The 18,839-nt window shown below is 35.0% G+C and overlaps 1 protein-coding gene across 1 annotated transcript in view; it reads right to left on the bottom strand.

Moving 5' to 3' along the window:
- Nucleotides 1-18,839, bottom strand: part of gabrg3 (gamma-aminobutyric acid type A receptor subunit gamma3) — a 94,012-nt gene that overhangs the window by 50,127 nt on the left and 25,046 nt on the right. Inside the window, exon 3 of the mRNA XM_030131364.1 lies at nucleotides 18,258-18,325. Coding sequence (XP_029987224.1) covers nucleotides 18,258-18,325 — 68 coding nt within the window. The remainder of the gene's footprint in view (nucleotides 1-18,257; nucleotides 18,326-18,839) is intronic.

The following is an 18,839-nucleotide window of genomic DNA, read 5'->3' on the forward strand; positions in this document are numbered from 1 at the left end:
CCTCAAGTGTACCCCTACAATAAGTTAGGATAGGAAGTTTCTGCTTTAAGGTAATAAAGTGTATAATTCACAACCAAGGCAAGGATTTCAAAAGCTAGTCTTTTATTTTAATTTTTCATGAGGTAAAAATGCTCCTTCAGCTCTTTCACTCTTTGGTGAAATACAAATTGGGTGCTCTAGTTCTGTCCCTCTGTCTCACACTTCCACATCAGGTCAACTGGAAACTCTACATTTCCCACCGGGTGGATCCCATGTCTGACACAATGACACAAGTACAGGTAGCAGATGGATGCATGTACTTCACAGCATGCTCCGCATACGTCATGTGGAAAATCAAGGACTATCGGTGTATTATTTATGTTTCACAGTCCACTTGGTTTGATCAAACTCCCATCAGGTGTAACTTGTACATTATGAGGATTTTTTCTAACAAATAACATCAAAGTTATTAAAAGGATTCAGAAAACCACAGGTATCTAATTTTTTCTGGCGTCTAAAGTTTAAAGTGGAAGACCAGCTTACAAGAACATCAGCTAGCATTTCATAATATGCCATCACAGTCAAATTAAAGTTCGATTTCAGAGCCACAACTGCATCAACTACAAATGAGTGAATGTGGTATCCTGTTCTCTTTCAGTTTTTCTATTTTTTTCATGTTTCTGTCCCTTATTTAAGCATGATAATAGGATAAGATGTATTTGATGGTGATATCTATCAGCTGGCCATTCTGAACTTGTACCTGAATGTGGGTTTCAGCCGCAAAAACATGTTGGTTTAGCTTTTATCTTGATTTTCCTTCTTTTACATCTAAAAGTTGTAGTATTGCTTTGTCACATTTAAAGAAATGGGTCTAAGGAATCTTTGTACTTGGTCTAAGATAAGATAAGATAAGATAAGATAAGATAAGATAAGATAAGATAAGATAAGATAAGATAAGATAAGCCTTTATTCGTCCCACAAGGGGAAATTACAGCAAAGTACAAAAGCACACAAGAGCAAAAGAAGTGCAAGATCAAGACAAAACACAAATCAAGAAAGCTATGTACACTATTTACAACTGAGCACATGCTGATCATGCCACAGGTTTACTGGATGGTTTACTGTACTGTTTATTGTGTGGTTATTGCATAGAATTGCAAAAAATAGTCTACACTGTTGGACAGGTTGCTTTAGAAATACAGTCGCGGAAAAAATTATTAGACCATCAAAAGTCATCAAAAACAGTGGTTATGCAATCACGTACTAACTCTTGTGTGTATCATGTGACTAAAACAGACAGAAAAGAAAACATTGAATGCCTAAACGCACTGTTTTTGTCAGTACAATGCCATAGCTATGGACGTAAGAACTGAAGTGATTTTGGTTATGATCAAGAAAACATGGAAAGTGTCTAGATATCAGCTCTGAAATTAAATTCCTATGAGCTATTTTTGTTGTTATCATTATATTTGTTCAATCAAATGTACCTTTAGTTGTACCGGGCATTAAAATGAACAAGAAAATTTAAGAAAACAAGGGTAGTCTAATAATTTTTCCGCGACTGTATAAAAGATTCAAGGTCACTACTTACCCTGACCTACCCAGCTTTATTACCCAGCTTAACATTTGCTAACATTTGTAAAGATGGGGAACATTTAATTCCAGGTTGTCACTGAGCTTTAAATGTCCACATTGCAAAACAATTATCATATTTAACAAAATGTAATCAAATATATACAATTATCTTCATTTGATTTTAAGATTTCTCATATTTCTTCATGCTTTACATGAAACATAAACTATCACCCTTTAAGCTGCACTCTAACAGGTAATTGCCTCCACTAGTTACTAAACTTTAACCCTCAAAGACCAAACCAGCCACTTGCAACAAAAAGAATCTACTGATCTAAAATTTTCAGTAACTTTTAATGCATTAATCCTATCAATACATTTAAATAATTCAGAGAAAATGCAGCTTCTCAGCTATTCAGCATCATCAGAAGCGCCTTATATGGAAGTTTAGAAGCTCCGTAGTCAATATGAAAACACTGTATTTTTCTGCAACAATCATTCACAAGTAAAACCCATGTAGTTTGACACTGGTTGTATGCACTTGTTTTTTAAATTCAGTGAATGATGTATTTTGCAGGAAAAATCCATTTTGCTACAGTTATCTCTGTGTTGGAAAATAAATAAATGGCAAAATATCAGATTTTCACAGAAAAATGCAAAATTCAGACAATAATATTATAATGAATGATGACAAATCACAGAGAAAATTTCATTTGGGAGTTGCCACAGAAATGGTTCTAGGCCTTGAAGTGTTAATAAAAGGCAGAACTGAAAGATATACAGTATTGTAGCTGTGTGTGGTTTTACAGATCAGTTGCAGTTTTCCTCATGCTTTATAAAACAGTCAGACTAAACTGCCCATCTGCAACACTGTCAAAGACACTAAGGCTCAGAGTTGGTCACACGGGTATCATGAAACTTAGGAAAAGGGGTAAAATAGGAAAGATATTTTTGTTAGTTCATTACGTGGTGATTGAAGCACACCGGCAGCATATTAATATTCCACTGAGATCTGTTCTGTTTGTGGCGTTACCAAGAGCCTCATTATACCATCCTCATGCTGATGACTTCATTACACAAATCCTCCACCCAGAAAAATGAAAAAATGAGATGCACCACTCAGCCTTATTAAGTGAAAACATCACTTTCTTTTTGTATGAGTCATCCTGTAACTAATTTGAACCAGCTAACCAACCTGTTCTAAGATTTTTATGATATGAGTGGAAAATTATGAAAGCCGCCTTCACAGCAGGTATGAGTCAAACAATTACAGTAGGTGCCAAATTTCAGGATCATTACAAATTAATATTGTGCTCGGAGCAAAAGAAAATCACAGCACGTAGGATGTAGCAGAGGTGCTGGCAGCAGCTCGCTTATGCAGTGGGGAATGAACTGGCATGAATACTGTATTTTTCTGAGTATCAAGTGTATTATAGTCTGTGAGTGGGCCGCATCAGGGACCCCACTGGCACCGGCTATTGTTTTGGCAGGGATTCCTGGATAACATGAGGTTGCCAAGGACACTGCCTGACCTGCAAGTATAAAAATAGCAACTTCTTATAATTACAAAGAGGGTGCCCTCCCTCATCTTTACATGTACTTTATTGCTTATTAAAACACAGCTTGGCTTATTGTTTCTCTAGGATGGATCATTTATGCCCTGCTTTTTAATGCTACTGCACTTAATGAAGAGAAAAAGAAAAAACAATAGGTAGATTTAACAGTATGTAAATATTGCTGCTGTATTACTAAAGCCACAGTGTCTTCTTTGAGGGTTGGGTTTATTTAATTAAATTGCTTTTACTGAGGCGTGTTTTGTTTGAGTTCTTTAGCCCTTGAATACATTGAAATTTCATGCAAATGATGAAGTAGTGGTAATTATAGCTCTGCAGATTGAAGCTTTTGTCTTGTCCTGTAAAACTCCAAACGTGTCTTTTACAGTAGTGACTGGATAATTGAAGGAAAAAGAATGTGAGGGTGGGTGAGTGCTCTTGAGACAAAGAGAGTTTGCTGAATGGACCAGGCTTGGTAATTCATCCCCCACTACGGGTCCACAGGAGCTTTGATTGAGATTTTTTGTCTCGTTGTTCATGAATAAGGAAGCTCATAAACGTGAATAAGGCTGTGGTAAAGATAGATGGATGTTGTGGTGGTTTTCGCTCCACAGAGAAGTAAAAGTGTCTTGAACCTAATGTAAGCTGGTATTGATAATCACTGGTGGGTCATGTATTTCACACAGTGGCAGGCTGTGTATTTGATACCTGGATCTTCAGTGGGGACTTACTCAACTGAAAACACCTCTATATACCACCACTATGACGACACAATTATAGAAACCATCAATAATATACAAAAAATATAAAATAACAAGGCATTGCAGAGAGAGAGAGACATGTGTCATGTTGAGTGTGAATACCATTATTACTAAAGCTAGAAACCCAGTTAAGACAAAGCTCTACACTAAAACTGCAGCTGTGCCATGTATATAATCTGGAGCAGTTCACAATCAATATTTATCTAATAACATGACAAAACTAGAAGCATTCGGAGAGCGCAGACCTCCGCCAAGGCAGATCAGTGCCGTGGATTTGGATGAAAATTTCAGGAAATGTTGCTACTGGCACAAGAAACAAATGATTAAATTTTGTTGGTGATCGGGGGTGGGGTGAGGGGCATTGATTGCCTTGGTGGAGGTCTGTGCTGTCTTTTCTAGAAAAGCACTCGTAGAGCGCAGACCTCCGCCAAGGCAGATGAGTGCCCCCCACCCCCGATCACCAACAAAATTTAATAATTTGTTCCTTGTGCCAGTATGAACATTTCCTGAAATTTTCATCCAAATCCATCCATAACTTTTTGAGTTATCATGCACACAGACAGACAAACCAATGCCGACAAAAACATAACCACCTTGGCGGAGGTAAACATACAAAATTAAAAAAAAAAACATCATAGCCTACTCACCAGAGATGCTCATTATTTATATACAAAATCCAACCTTCCTTTGCACAGGAAAACTTCAGTAACTCTGTCATTGAGGTGATCTGTGCGTTTTAGTTCCATCATTAACCCATAAAGCCCCAAACATCCACCATCTACTAAAATCATCTACTGATATGAACTGTTTAATCCCTGTTGCTCCACTAATCCATGTAAATAATTGGTATAAAATGCAGTTATTAAACTTTTCATGGTCATTAGATATGACCCATTTGGACGTTCAGAGGCTCTGTTGTGAATGTGGAAACACAGTCATTTTCTACAAAATTGATTCACCAGTAAAACCCATGGAGTCGGATCAATGACAGAGGATAGAGATACTTGGTTTATGTTCAGTTAATGATAGATTTTGCTGAAAAAGTCACTTTTTTTCTGTTTTCTCTGTTTTTAATATAATAACCCTCAACTTTAGTCTGACCTTTTATGAGCATCTACATGATTAGTAGATTAAATGTGGGAAAATACCTGATTTCACTGTAAAAAAACACAAAATACAGAAGATAATATTACAATAAATGGTGATAAATCAGTTAATCAATAACCTGATCATTTAGTAAGGGGCATGGGAAAAGCTCCCACATATTGAATTGGGGGGGTAGGAGATTTCAACTTGAGCAGTATCTGCATGAATCTTTCTACGACTAAACTGACATAAATCTGAGATTATCATGGGTTGAACTCATCTCATCCTGATATTTCCTCACTGCTCTGCTACTTCTCATTAGACATGACTCACTTTTGCAGAAACGTCTGCATTAACTATCTCTTCTTCAATCAGCCTAATGAATCATCCAAGCGTGCTTTACCCAAGTCAGAACTTACCATGCTTTAATTTCATCCTGTTTGGATTACTGCAGTCCTCTTTACACCAGCCTACCTCAACAAGACCTACGCATAAACTCTGGTGATTTTTGAAGTGGATTTTATAATTTTAATGGTGACTTTTAAGGCTTACAACCCCATTGAAGCCTCCATCTCCTGAGGACATAAGTGAACTCTTGACATCCTACTAACCTGAATGTAGCCTCACATCCTCTAAGTCACAAGTGTCAAACATGTGGCCTGGGGGCCAAATTCGGCCCACCAAAGTGTCCAGTCCAGCCCTTGGGATGAATTTATGAAATGCTATTAACAATCCTTTTAATTCAGGTTCCACATTCAGACTAATTCAATCTCAAGTGGGCAGGACCAGTAAAATACAATCATAATAACCTATAAATAATGAAACTCCAAATTTTTCTCTTCGTAAATTTAAATATTTTCATGTATTTACACTAAAACAAAATATAATTTTGCAAAAATTGCGCATAACCTGAACAAATATGAACAACCTGAAATGTCTTAAGAGAAGTAAGTACAATATTAACAATATTCTGCGTGTTCCTAAATGTTTTGTGTGTTTGTAGAGCCACTGTGGTCCTTAAGTTATAATGTACATGTGTAAATGATAAACCGAGGCTGAATTTGTTAAAATTACACTTATTTTTTCAGTTTGTTCATGTTATTCACATCTTTTGAAAGGATAGCTTGTAGATGTAAACCTTTTCATAATGTACTTTTTTTTTTTTGCTCTAAAACACAGAGAAAAGTTTGGAGATGACATTATTTATATATTATCATGTTATTATTTTACTGGTTCGGCCCACTTCAGATCAAATTTAACTGAATGTGGCCCCTGAACTAAAATGAGTTTGACACCCCTGCTCTAAGTCAATCCCCAAGAAACACTAAGGCATTCAGGCCTCCTGGCTGTGAAATGACCTAACATAGAAGACGAGGAAAACAAACTAATTTTATTTATTTATATGTTTTTGCTTTGACATTTTTATTCCTCCTTCTTTGGGTTTTTGTGGTTTAAAATACATAAAAACTCAACTAGTCATTATATATATGCAAAAATACACAAAAAACCACCGGCATCCAAAAGACAGATGGACCTAAAGTAACTTAATAACATTTTAACCACTCATCCTGCTAATACATGTTAATATTTCAGGCAAAATGCAGTTTTTCAGCTTTTTTGTGGCATCAGATATGACCCATTTGGATGTTCAGAGGCTCTCTAGTGAACATGTAAACACCATCATATTCTGCTAAATTGATTCACCAAGAAAACCCATAGAGTTCTTGTTGGCACTTGTTTTATATCAAGTTACAGATGTATTTTCCTGCTGTAAGTCACTTTTTCTTCAGTTTTCTCTGTTTTCATGCAATTATCTTAGAATTTTGCTTTTATGAACATTTACATGATCAGTGAATTAATTATAAAAAAAAGAACAAGAAGAAGCAAAATGCAGATGAATATATTAAAACAAATGGCAAAACGTCACTTTGGGAAGGTTGGATGTAGAGAAAAATTAATTCAGAGGTTGTCACAAAAATCGTTCTGGGTCTTTAAGGGTTGAGATGAACTGAAGTGAAAGAATTAGCTCTTCTCTTCTTGGAAAGTCAAAACACTTTAAACTACATTGCAGTATAATTACAAGCAAAACAACACATACTGTAAAGTAAATGTGATATGATACAAAATGCCACTTAATATTACATATCATCATAAATCTAATAAAAAAGCTTATTATCAGGAAGGATGGAAAACTGCATATATTTGCAGCAACTGCTTTTATTGCATTTCTTTTTCTTACAACAGAAACTTGTGCAATTGGAAATTAAATGTAAATATAATGTAGGATAAACAAAAAGGTGGTATACTGAAAATCAGATACTCACTCAGTTTAATACCATCTTTTGACAGATTATCTCCAATGAACTAAAAATATATATAATAAACCTATAAAGGCCATAAAAATCGAATGTCAGCTTGATAGGCATGTTTCTCATTTGCACAGATAGAAGAAAAAAACCCAGGCCGGTATGTTAAAGCCCCATTAGAATTCCAAAACCATGAATGTCATTAAAATTAGACATCAGGTGCGAAGGCAGTCACTTCCTATATGCATTAATATAAATGATAATTAGCAACAATAAATGAGACCCATGTTCAAATGGCAATTGAATGTCAAAAAGGTCCACGATTCATAGTTTTAGACACATGACCAGACAGAGTACTGAAGGGCAAAAACCTACATAACATGATGATCAACACTGAACACAGAGACATGGGCTTTATTACAGGGGTCATATTTTACTAAATCCACTTTTATTAGTCTGTGGTACATTCATTTGTGTATTTGGACCCTGATAGTTGAAAAAGTTTGAATTTGAACCCTCCAGGTGCTGCAAAGCTATCTTTAAATTCATTTTGGCAAAAATTGAGTGGACTTCTACAACCTGTTTTAATTCCTGGTTAATTTGTTATGTTTTATAACTAGTTATGTCATGACATTTTTTCTTTAAATTGATTTATTTCAAATATGGATATGATACAAGCTTCCTGATTACTACTATCTGACTTCTTTGCACAACATAATATAGAAATGAAAATTCAAGGAAACATAAAATAATGATGCATGCGAAAAGAAAAAGAAAAAAAGTCATATTCAAAAAGGAGTGAGAAGAGGCCTAGCTTATTAGCTCTCACCCCTTTGTCTAAACCAACAATATGTACATATATACATACATACATACATACATACATACATACATACATGTACACATGCATACATATACACATCCACATATATCATACACACACACACACACACACACACACACACACACACACACACACACACACACACATATATATACAAATGCATACATACACATATATGCATATATGCACATATACATACCCATGTGCATACACTTACATATACATGTACAAATTCATATATACACTGTTCCATACATACACATATACATTCCCATAGGCTTCTCTGCCTCTAATCCCTATGCCATATCAATAAGTAAAGGAAAATAGTCAGTAATGAAAATTATCAATTATAACTGCTAAACAAAATATTTTTGTACATTTTCGTAAACTGGTTAATATTTGGACTTTGCTTGAGTTCCTCACTTAGATTGTTCCATAGCTTAACACCAGAAATTGATAAACAAAAACGTTTTAAGGTTGTTGTCCTGTTTTTGATTTTGAAGTTATGTTCCCCTCTTAATTGATAACCTCCCTCCCGATTTCTAAAAATTTTTTTGATATTTTCGGGTAATTGTCTGTTTTTTGCCTTGTACATGATAATTGCTGTTTGGTAAGATACGATGTCCGTGACTTTCAGTAGTTTTGATTGCCTAAAAAGTGGATTTGTATGTTCCAAGTACTGAGCCTTGTGAACAGTCCTTCTTGCTCTTTTCTGCAGGATGGTAAGTGATTGTAATGTCATTTTATAAGTATTTCCCCCAACCTCAGCACAGTAATGTAAATATGGCAAGACCAGTGAACAGTAAAGTGTGCGAAGAGAACTTTTATCCAATAATTGCTTTGCCTTGTATATGATTGCAATATTTTTGGAAACTCTGGACTGTACATGTTTAATATGTGATTTCCAGTTCAGCCTGTCATCTACTATAACCCCCAGAAATGTATTTTCATGTACCCTTTCAATTTCAATCCCATCTAATTCTATTCTCACCTTTGTGTTCACTACATTTAATGAGAATTTATTCAAATCAAACCATGTCTTTAAGTTTTTCAGTTCCTCATTTATAACTACTTCCACTTGTCCTATGTTTTCTCCTGAACTAAAAATATTTGTGTCATCAGCAAAATTAACCAGTTTTAAGCATTTAGACACTTTACACGTCATTTATATACAAAATAAACAATTTAGGGCCCAATACTGACCCCTGTGGGACACCACAAACAACATCTAGACATCCAGAACAGCAATTACCCAATTTTACAAACTGTTGCCGCTCTTTCAAATAACTCCTTACCCAATCTACCCCTTATCGCATATTTTTCTATTTTTTTGAATAATATTTTATGGTCAATTGTATCAAATGCTTTTTTGAGATCGATGAATACTCCAATTGTATTTGCACATTTAAGGTCAAGACTTCAAATGAACACTTCTCCGAGTATGACATAATTGTTTGTCAGCAGCAGCAGTTGTAGTCCATACTGAAAATATGTCCAAACTTCGAACCGATTACCTAAAATGTTCAGTTGTTGGTTGAACGGGACAGAGCAGCACATGAAGTGTCTCATGTGCATTTAAAGGGCCAGCACTCAAAACAACCTTTCTGGTGTCATTACTCAGAAATAGGGTTGAAGATGGACCTGTGGAGTTGAATTAATGAAGAATTCAGACCCAAGCATAGCATTTACAGTTTATGTAGACCACAGGGAAATGTTTCAAAATGCATAATTCTATTTAAAAAGCTAAACATCACTCCTTTAATACAGTGGCAATATTTACACAGAGCACAAACCTCAATTTAACATCTGTCTCCAGATACAAGTACTTTTATAACCTCTCAAAAGAATTCAAACAAAGAAATGTAATAGGCTTTCGTCCATATATAGCACTCACCACAGTATTTAATCGGTAAAATGGTGACGTTCCTGTCAGAGCTGTATGTACAGGCTAACTGTGCAGGAAAACCCCTCTAAAACTGCTGCAGGATGAAAGTAAAAATAGTTCAGTTCTATTCTTTGCATATCCCTAAGTTATTGCTGCAGCTTGGGAGGTGAACAATGAGAAATCCCTGATTATTAAGGGTAATGTTGATCCAATCTTGCCTGATTCATGTCACTATTCTGTTTCGTTCTGGTTACGTTAACACATGCACCCTGCCAGGATAAGCTCCAGCGTCCCAACGACCCTCATGAGGACTAAGTGGTTCACAAAATGGAAGGATGGATGGAAGTTAACAGTACCTCATGACTTTAATCTAATCTGTTTGCAGTGTCAGGTCAACAGTTTCTGCTGCTGTGAACAAGGGACTGGTGTGGTCTGTAGTCACTTAAATGGTAGAGTTATGAGAAGTATAAATAAATATGTGTGAGTTTTCTTTCTTAAACAGGACTCAGTAGAAGCATAATCCCAGCTCGCCTCCTCATCACTTATCGCATTTGACTGAAAAACAACCATTAGGCATTTCAGCAAAGAAAGTGAAAGAAAGCCTTGTTTTTTCCAAGTGGGTGTCACTACAAGTACATGATGTCATATGAAAAGTCTGAATAGTCAAGCAAAATATGAAAAAGCCTGAGTGTTCACATTGATCAGTCTTTTTCAGTCCATTGTAGTCCTCCTTTATATTCAGTCAGTTACTGAGATCAGTCTGTTCATGATTTAGTCCCAACGTCCCCGTCATACTGACCTGCTTTGGCATATGTCTCTGTATATGATCATGCTTCTGTGTGAGGCAGTGACAGGTTTTTTACTTGTCTTTTGTTTTTTTTCTGACCACAGCATCTATGTAATGGGGAAAAACCTTCACTGAGCTACAAGGAAATGTAATTGAAATAGCACTAATGATAAAAGGGGTACTTGTGTTCCATTTGTACTGTACTAACTCTTTACATTTTTTACTCACAGACAGAATTACACCATTTACATTTGCACTGGTTATTTTTGCACAATTTCTATCTTCCTCTATTTTTTTTAAAAATCTTTTATCTATATATACTTGTTTATTAGCTCACAGACTGATAGCAGTGTTAATTTTGACAACAGTTTTTAGTTTAGTTTTGGTCAGTCTTCAGATAAAAGTATTGTTTAGTTTTAGTCATAATCTAGTCATCCAAACTATTTTAATTTTAGTCTAGTTTGAGTCAACTAAATGTCATTCAAATTTAGTCGACTAAATTCTTCTGTAATGATATAAAGGGTATCTGAAGTCACCATTTGGCTTAGGTTAGATGAAACTTCTAAGTATTATAGAATGGCAATAAGGTTTGAATGTGCAGTACACACACATTTCACTGATGTTCTTTCAAACACAAATGTCTCTTTATTTACCAGAGGTTTCATTAAAGGGCATCTCAATTACAATAGAAAAACAGTGAGAAGTAGAGTCCTATTTTCACCAGATATGCATTCATCAGAACAAACAGCACAAATGGACGATTGTAAAAGCAGCAGCGTCACTGGTATATAATAAACCAATTAAACTATAAATAGTGCTCACCTTAAACTACTTCAACGGCTAAATGTGTCAAAACATTTCATAGGATGTCACATAAAATGCCACCAGGAATTTGAACTCGGTATCAAGAAAACTGGAATAGAATTGAAAACCCATTTCTAAGCCTTGACAACAACAGCAGTAAATACCACTGAATAACACTGGTAATAATGACTCTACAGAGTTTACAATGCGTCTTGTTGACGTTAATAGCAAAAGTGAAATGTTTCCCTATATCTACTCTTCGCTGTCTCCCAAGCGACACCATTTTTCAGTTCCCATGTGCAGCTTTACTGTCAACACACTCTGCCAGATTAGATCAAAACAAATCTAAGCGACTTCCATGTCGCTCATGAAGTTGAGTTCTGATTGGAGCTCTTCTCAATTCATGCAGCCTCCTCCGCCTTCCAACTGGGTCTTGTTCTCAAGTTATCCCGCCTCTTCCTCCTATCGAGTGGATGTTGTTTTAGCTCCTCCCTCTCCCTCTTTCTTCTGACTGGATCTCGTCTCTGGCCAACCTATTCGTCTAGTTTTTATTTTTTGATGAAAGTGTCATTACCTTTAGTCAGTCTTTTTGCTCTTGTGAATTACTTTTTATTCAGTTATCTTCTCGTTTTCATCAGAAAAAATATGTCGTTGATGATAACTATGACAAAAATTATTCGTCAACAAAATTAACACTGGCTGATAGGCCATGAGCTATTGTGAAGACACTGTGTCTGGTGTTGTCTTCGTCAGCAATTTGGTCAGATTTATTTCAAAATTTTTTTAATGTATTTCCCTGGGACAGTGCCTACAAAGTTTGTTTACGATTTTGAGAAATTTAGTTTTTAGAATTTTTGACAAATTTTTGAAATATTAAAAATTGGCCTTTGCTTATGATAGGACATTTTTGATGGCTTATAAAATTGAAATGGTAACAGATGTAAATATAGTTACTATTGATCACTGATAGGAAGTCGTATATGGACTTTCATTTAATTTGTTAAATTATCTTCAAGTGAAAGTACCACCCACTTCTATTGGGATATTGATGTCCTGCATCCAGACCACAGGACTGTAACATAGCAGCAGAACCTGACAGCCTCGCAAATTCAAGTTGTTTTTGATTTTTTATAGAGCATGCAGGTGAGATGCTGGGCCATTGGTCCTATTTTCGTGTGTGTGTGTGTGTGTGTGTGTGTGTGTGTATATATATATATATATATATATATATATATATATATATATATATATATATATATACTGTATATGTAGTGTATATATGGCAGTACAGCAAGAATTTCATTGTACAGGGAACATAATTCTTCACCATCTATATGACAATAAATGCTTTGAATCTTTTAATCTTGCAGATGTGTTAAATATTTCAAGTTAATTCTAAAGATTAATACATTAATTCTGACAAAACCTTTTATTACTGATCGTCAGATGCTCATGCAGCTGTCCTATTTCATTTTAACGGTGTATCAAGTGGAAAACTCTTCTTATATGTACGTATGAGTGGTCTTCTGCGGTACTACAGGATGAAGTAACAAGTGCCGAGGGTAACTTGTTTTGGTGGAACATTTCCTCTGGCATTAAAACATCTAAAGCCAAGAAACAAATAAGCCAAAAAGGCTCGACTTGCTGCATGATCCAAATACTCATTAAAACCTGTCATTTCCATCATGTAGTTGTAGCTCAGAGGTTGTGTTTCATTAAGAACAGGGAGGTTGGCTTATTCCAACAAACTGCTTCCTGTGACTCATACTGACGTTTGTCAACAACACTGCAAAAAATCTTTTTAAGGTCACTTTGAAACAGCTTGAAAACATTGTGGAAAAAAACTATTCAGGTGGCAGAAATGACCAAAGAGTTTCTCCCAGGTGTTTTCACTTATTTTAGCTGAATAAACAGTATCAGTGTGAGGTGTGCATAGTCTGACCTCAAACTGTTAGTTATGTAGTTAATATTAGGCTGGAACAACCTACACCTGCATTAAACCCAACCTACACCAAACATAGTTCAGTCACCCATGAAACTGTGTGGTATAGCAGCCTATAAAATGATGCACTGAGTTGCATTGGCTGAAATGATCGCTTACACATCACACAATGCATATTTATTACTGCAGCTAAAAATAGATCATTTTTGGAAAAGTCATTAAACACAAAACCTCATACCAGATTATCAACAGATGCCATCTCTAATAAAACACTTCTTCAATTCCCCCAGTCTTGTTTAAATCTGATGCCCTCTGGAATAAGCCTGTCGATACTCTGCATCCTGTTCAAAAGCCCATTAATCTTTTTTACTTGACCAATCCTCCCATGCAGACCACTCAAAGTTTTAGAAACCCTCCTCTGGTCTACTCTCCTTCCTTTCCTCCCCTCAGCCACATTAAGAAGTATATAGGTTCATAAATCCTGTAAGGTGTGGTCTTAAAAAGTAAAGTCACACATTTGACAGACTAATGCATAAGGAAACATGTCTCTGTATTTGTATTTACAGTGACTGTGTCTTTGGGGAATGTGGAGTATGCAGAGAAAACCAACTCAATAATTGTCAGTTTCAGGGATGTCGTGGTGCATGGACAACACCTAGGAGTGTTCTTCTATATCACCACAAACAAAGCGACAAGTAAAGAAAAAAAAAAAAAAAAAAACTCACTAAGAAAAAGATTTACTGTGACCGTGAACTTCCTCTTAAAGGTCAGAAACAAACACACAACTGTCACATTTGTCAGAGATTCAGTTTGACCATTAAAAGACCTCTCCAAAAGCACAGGGGTCTGCACAAAGAAGCAGAATTAAAGAGTTAGTGAAGTGACTTTAGGTTTGACCCTGGGTTTTCGGTGTGACAGCTGTGGTTCAGTTTTTACCATGCAAGGTAAATCAGCATAGTCAGTCAACCTGCTGTGGACATGATTCAATACAAGACAATGAACCAGAATGGATGAGAGCACCACCTACTGACCGTTAGATTAGAAGTGCAGATTCTATTGACCTCATTGTGCAGATTAACCCATAAAGACCCAAACAAACAGAACCATCTACTGATATAAACTGTTTAATACCTGTTTATCCACTAATCCTATCAATACATGTAAATAATTGGTGTAAAAGACAGTTTGTTATCTTTTCATGGTTATCAGATATGACCCATTTGGAGGTTTAGAGGTTCCGTAGTGAATGTGGAAACACCGTCATCTTCTATAAAATTGCTTCACCAGTAAAACCCATGGAGTTGGATCAATGACAGTGGATGGACACACTAGGTTTATGTTCAGTTAATGATAGAATTGCTGGAAAAAGTCAGTAAATCAGATCAGTAAATTAAACATAGGGAAATATCAGATTTTGGCGGGAAAAAAATGCAAAATACAGAGGAGCATATTATGATAAATAGTGATAAATTACCTAAGAAAGGTTAAACAGAGAGAACAAGTGGTGCCAGGCACAACAAACCCAGCCCCTCACACATATTGTAGCTTATTTTGGCATCGATCCAGTTGATGTCATCATGTCTATGCATGTGCTGATTTCAGCATATCAATTGCCTCTATATATGTGCCAAGTTTGAAGTAAATTGAAATGAAATTGATGTTTTTATAGACATTTGAAATTTCACCCATTATAAGTAAATGGGAGGGAAAAAAAAAGATTTTAAAAAATTCATAAAAAATTTTAACTTTGACGTACTTTTCCTAAAATGTAACCACATCTATTCTGGGTCACTGGCAATCTATAAACCCAATTTGGTATAAATTCAACCAATAGTTTTGCTGCTGAAGTGTTAACAACCAAACAAAGAAACAAAGAAAATTCATTGCGTGCTGTGTTGAGAAATCTGATGTTTAAATTTCTGAGTCGCCTGAATCATTCAGAAAATACTATAATTTTATTGCTGACTAATCTTGCATATAGTGCTGTATGTTACACATCTCTGTTCTGGAAACACTGGTATGACAACCTCTTGAAAGTATAGAGTTTTTTTTTAATATTTTTTTTATTGTGTTTGTATTTACCTGTTTGCTTTTTAATGTGGACCATGAGTCTGTCATAAAGCTTATCTATCTATCTATCTATCTATCTATCTATCTATCTATCTATCTATCTATCTATCTATCTATCTATCTATCTATCTATCTATCTATCTATCTATCTATCTATCTATCTATCTATCTATCTATCTATCTATCTATCTATCTATCTATCTATCTATCTATCTAAACAAACAAACAAATAAATCAAACCAAAAACAATACCCTTTGCCTCCCCTTCGGGTGGTGGGTAAAAATTCATTTGGGAACTGCCACAGAAGTAGCACTGGGTTTTTATGGGTTAAAAACATAAAATTCAGTTAAATTTATTTGACAGGGTCCAATCAAGGAAACTTTGATGAGGTCTCTGCAGAACACAGTAGTTACAAAGACTGTATACACATAAAATAGAACCTAAAAAAAAAAAAATGTGATTCATACTCCAAAGCCTTGACTTCTTAGTAACTGATATTAAAACCCTACATACTAGTGTATATTGTATTTATTTGTTTGTTCTTCACCTGCTCCCAAACAGTTTAACAGTTTCAAGACTGAACTAAAAGAATGAGTCTGGGGTCAGTCTATGTGAAATCACTGGAGGTTTCAGAAAGTAATGTAATAAGTCCCTGTAAACACCGTAGAAAAATTCAGCCTTATATCTTTATTAATGAATGCTGCCAGTTGATGTGAGCGGGGCCTCCATAATCTTCAGGATAGGCACAAGAAATAACAAATAATTAGTTATGATTAATGAGTTGATACCTTAATAAATATAATTTAATTTGACGATACCATGATGATATTTCCTGCATATATTCATGCTGACGTTATATTTTCAGTGATATCCCTTAAAAAGAGATTTTGATCCTAAGGGACTACCTGGTTAAATAAAATAAATGACATAATTACATAATTGTTTATATGGTAGGCCTTGTTGTACATTTCTTATTTTTAATGCCTCAAAACCAGACAATTTAATTTCACCTTAGTCACCAAAACAGAACAACAACATGAGAAATAAACACCAAAATGTGAAATATCTGAAATGCGTCAATGTCAAGATACAAATTGCTCTGAAACACAATTTTTTTTTTTTTTCTATAAGCTGTAATTTGGCAAATATGCAGCTGTGAATCTTGTCTTGTTAAAGGCATCTTGTATTTAAGAATAACTCCTGAAAATGTCATCCATCTATAATGAATACTTCCATAGTTACCTTCTTTTTCTGCATCTCAAGTTCCAATATCTCAAAAACAAATGACAGTTTAAATCTGGTGTTTTATGTGATGTCAACTGGGACTGTAAAATAATTTTATGAAAGTATGTCTCAAATTTTTAAGAACATTTTCTAAAATCTGGGGATTTGATGTGGATTTTCCCACTAGTATTGTGTTACACACCCGGAGAATACATCTAAGAACACATTAGTTTTTTGGACCACACACTGTCAGTACTGTAGAGTTATAAAAATACTCAATATTCAAAGTGGGGGTATTCACTGCCAGCTTTCCTTCCAGACATTGGCTGCTACAGCTGTGTTGCTTTTAGCCTTGTTAGATTTTTAAATTTCTCTTATCTGTTCAGGTTCTAGTGTACTAATACAAAAATAACCCGATGAGAAATAAGCCTAATCTTCTTATATTTAATCAAATTCTCTTGTTTTGATCAAAAAATATGCCGTTGGATTAAGTAAAATTTGCTTGGCTAGAATTTTTAAAACTAGCAAATAAATCATATCACTTTGAGACTTGAAACTAGAAAAACAGTTCAAAATGTATAGACATTTTGCTTATTATAATCAAATAAATACTGATATGCAAAAAATGTTTACTTAAAATAAATATTCTGTTTTTACTTACTTCTACAATATACTCAACTTTTCAAGCAGTAAAAAAAAACTTACAACAGGACATATTATTTTTTAAACCAAATATTTCCTTTCCTGAGCAGATTTTAAGAATTTAATTGAACTAAATCTCTCTGAGAAAAATAACTAGCAAAAACTCCTTTGAACAAGACAGCATTTCTTTGAAAAGTACAGTAAAAATAAGTGACTGTGTTGTAAATCAAGGCACCAGAAGCATTTTCATTTTTATCATTTTCATGAAACAGTTGCAGCTGAATTTTGGCAGCACTCAGTCAGTGAATCAAAACAGATGAATTTAAAATTTAGTGTCATTTCATACATTTCTTAAATTCAGAAGTTGGGCATTCTTAAAATAAGAATTTCATGTAAACCATTGTTGTAACATGTTACTAGTAAATACAGCTCCATAAGCTGAAATATCTAATTAAGGAAAAGTTAGACATATTTCCTTAAAATAGGAATAATTTTGTAGTGCAAAATTTGTTTGTTAATTTTATTTTCAGGCAAATATAATAATAATGCCCCCCCCCCCCAAAAAAAAACAAAACAAAACAAAACAAAACAAAAGCGAGGCCTTTTTATTACTTTCTTGAAAATCCTTTTTCGCATTGTGAGAAATACGCTACTTATCTCACTCTGTCCATGGTTACAACTGACCATCCGGGGTTAGTCTGATTTTTATGTGAACCCTTTTGTGACATCACTTAGCATGATTGCAAGTGTTAAGCATGGTCACAAACAGACAAAAAGAAAAGATAAAAGGTGCAAACTTACCATATTTATTGATGAAACCGGTCCGATGCTGTTCACAAAGATGTCAACATCTATGACGGTTGGTTTAACTGTAAAAAAAAAAACAAAGCAAAATAACAATCAGTACTTACTATCAACCAGTTTGGCCAATTATTGGCTGAAATCGGTTAATTATTGTTTAATTCTTGGATTTATTTTTCAGATCAAGAGTCACAATGTTTTTAATAAGGCAGTGGCTACTGCCACAGTACTATGGCATAAAATATTGGTTTGTCTATTGTCACAGAGCCAATCAGATCTGAATTCTGCACTCTGAATGTTGTCCCAGAGACTGATTGATTTTCATCAAAACCTGGGCAAATTCCTAATGAGGCAAAACATTTGCCATGTTTCATGTTGTTTACCTGCATGTTGAAACTGAAGTGTGAATAGGTGCACACACCAGCTTTCAGTACCTGGTACCCTAACCTTTTCCAGTTACCGGATAGGCACAGGACATGTGCAGTGCTTATTGCCACAGTACTGTGCCACAGAGGGACAGCTTACAGGTTAACAATATACACATGATATAAAGAGCAAGCTGATTGGCTCTGTGGTAATAGA

The sequence above is a fragment of the Sphaeramia orbicularis genome, chromosome 4 (assembly GCF_902148855.1).
Source record: "Sphaeramia orbicularis chromosome 4, fSphaOr1.1, whole genome shotgun sequence".
Classification (NCBI taxonomy): Eukaryota; Metazoa; Chordata; class Actinopteri; order Kurtiformes; family Apogonidae; genus Sphaeramia; species Sphaeramia orbicularis.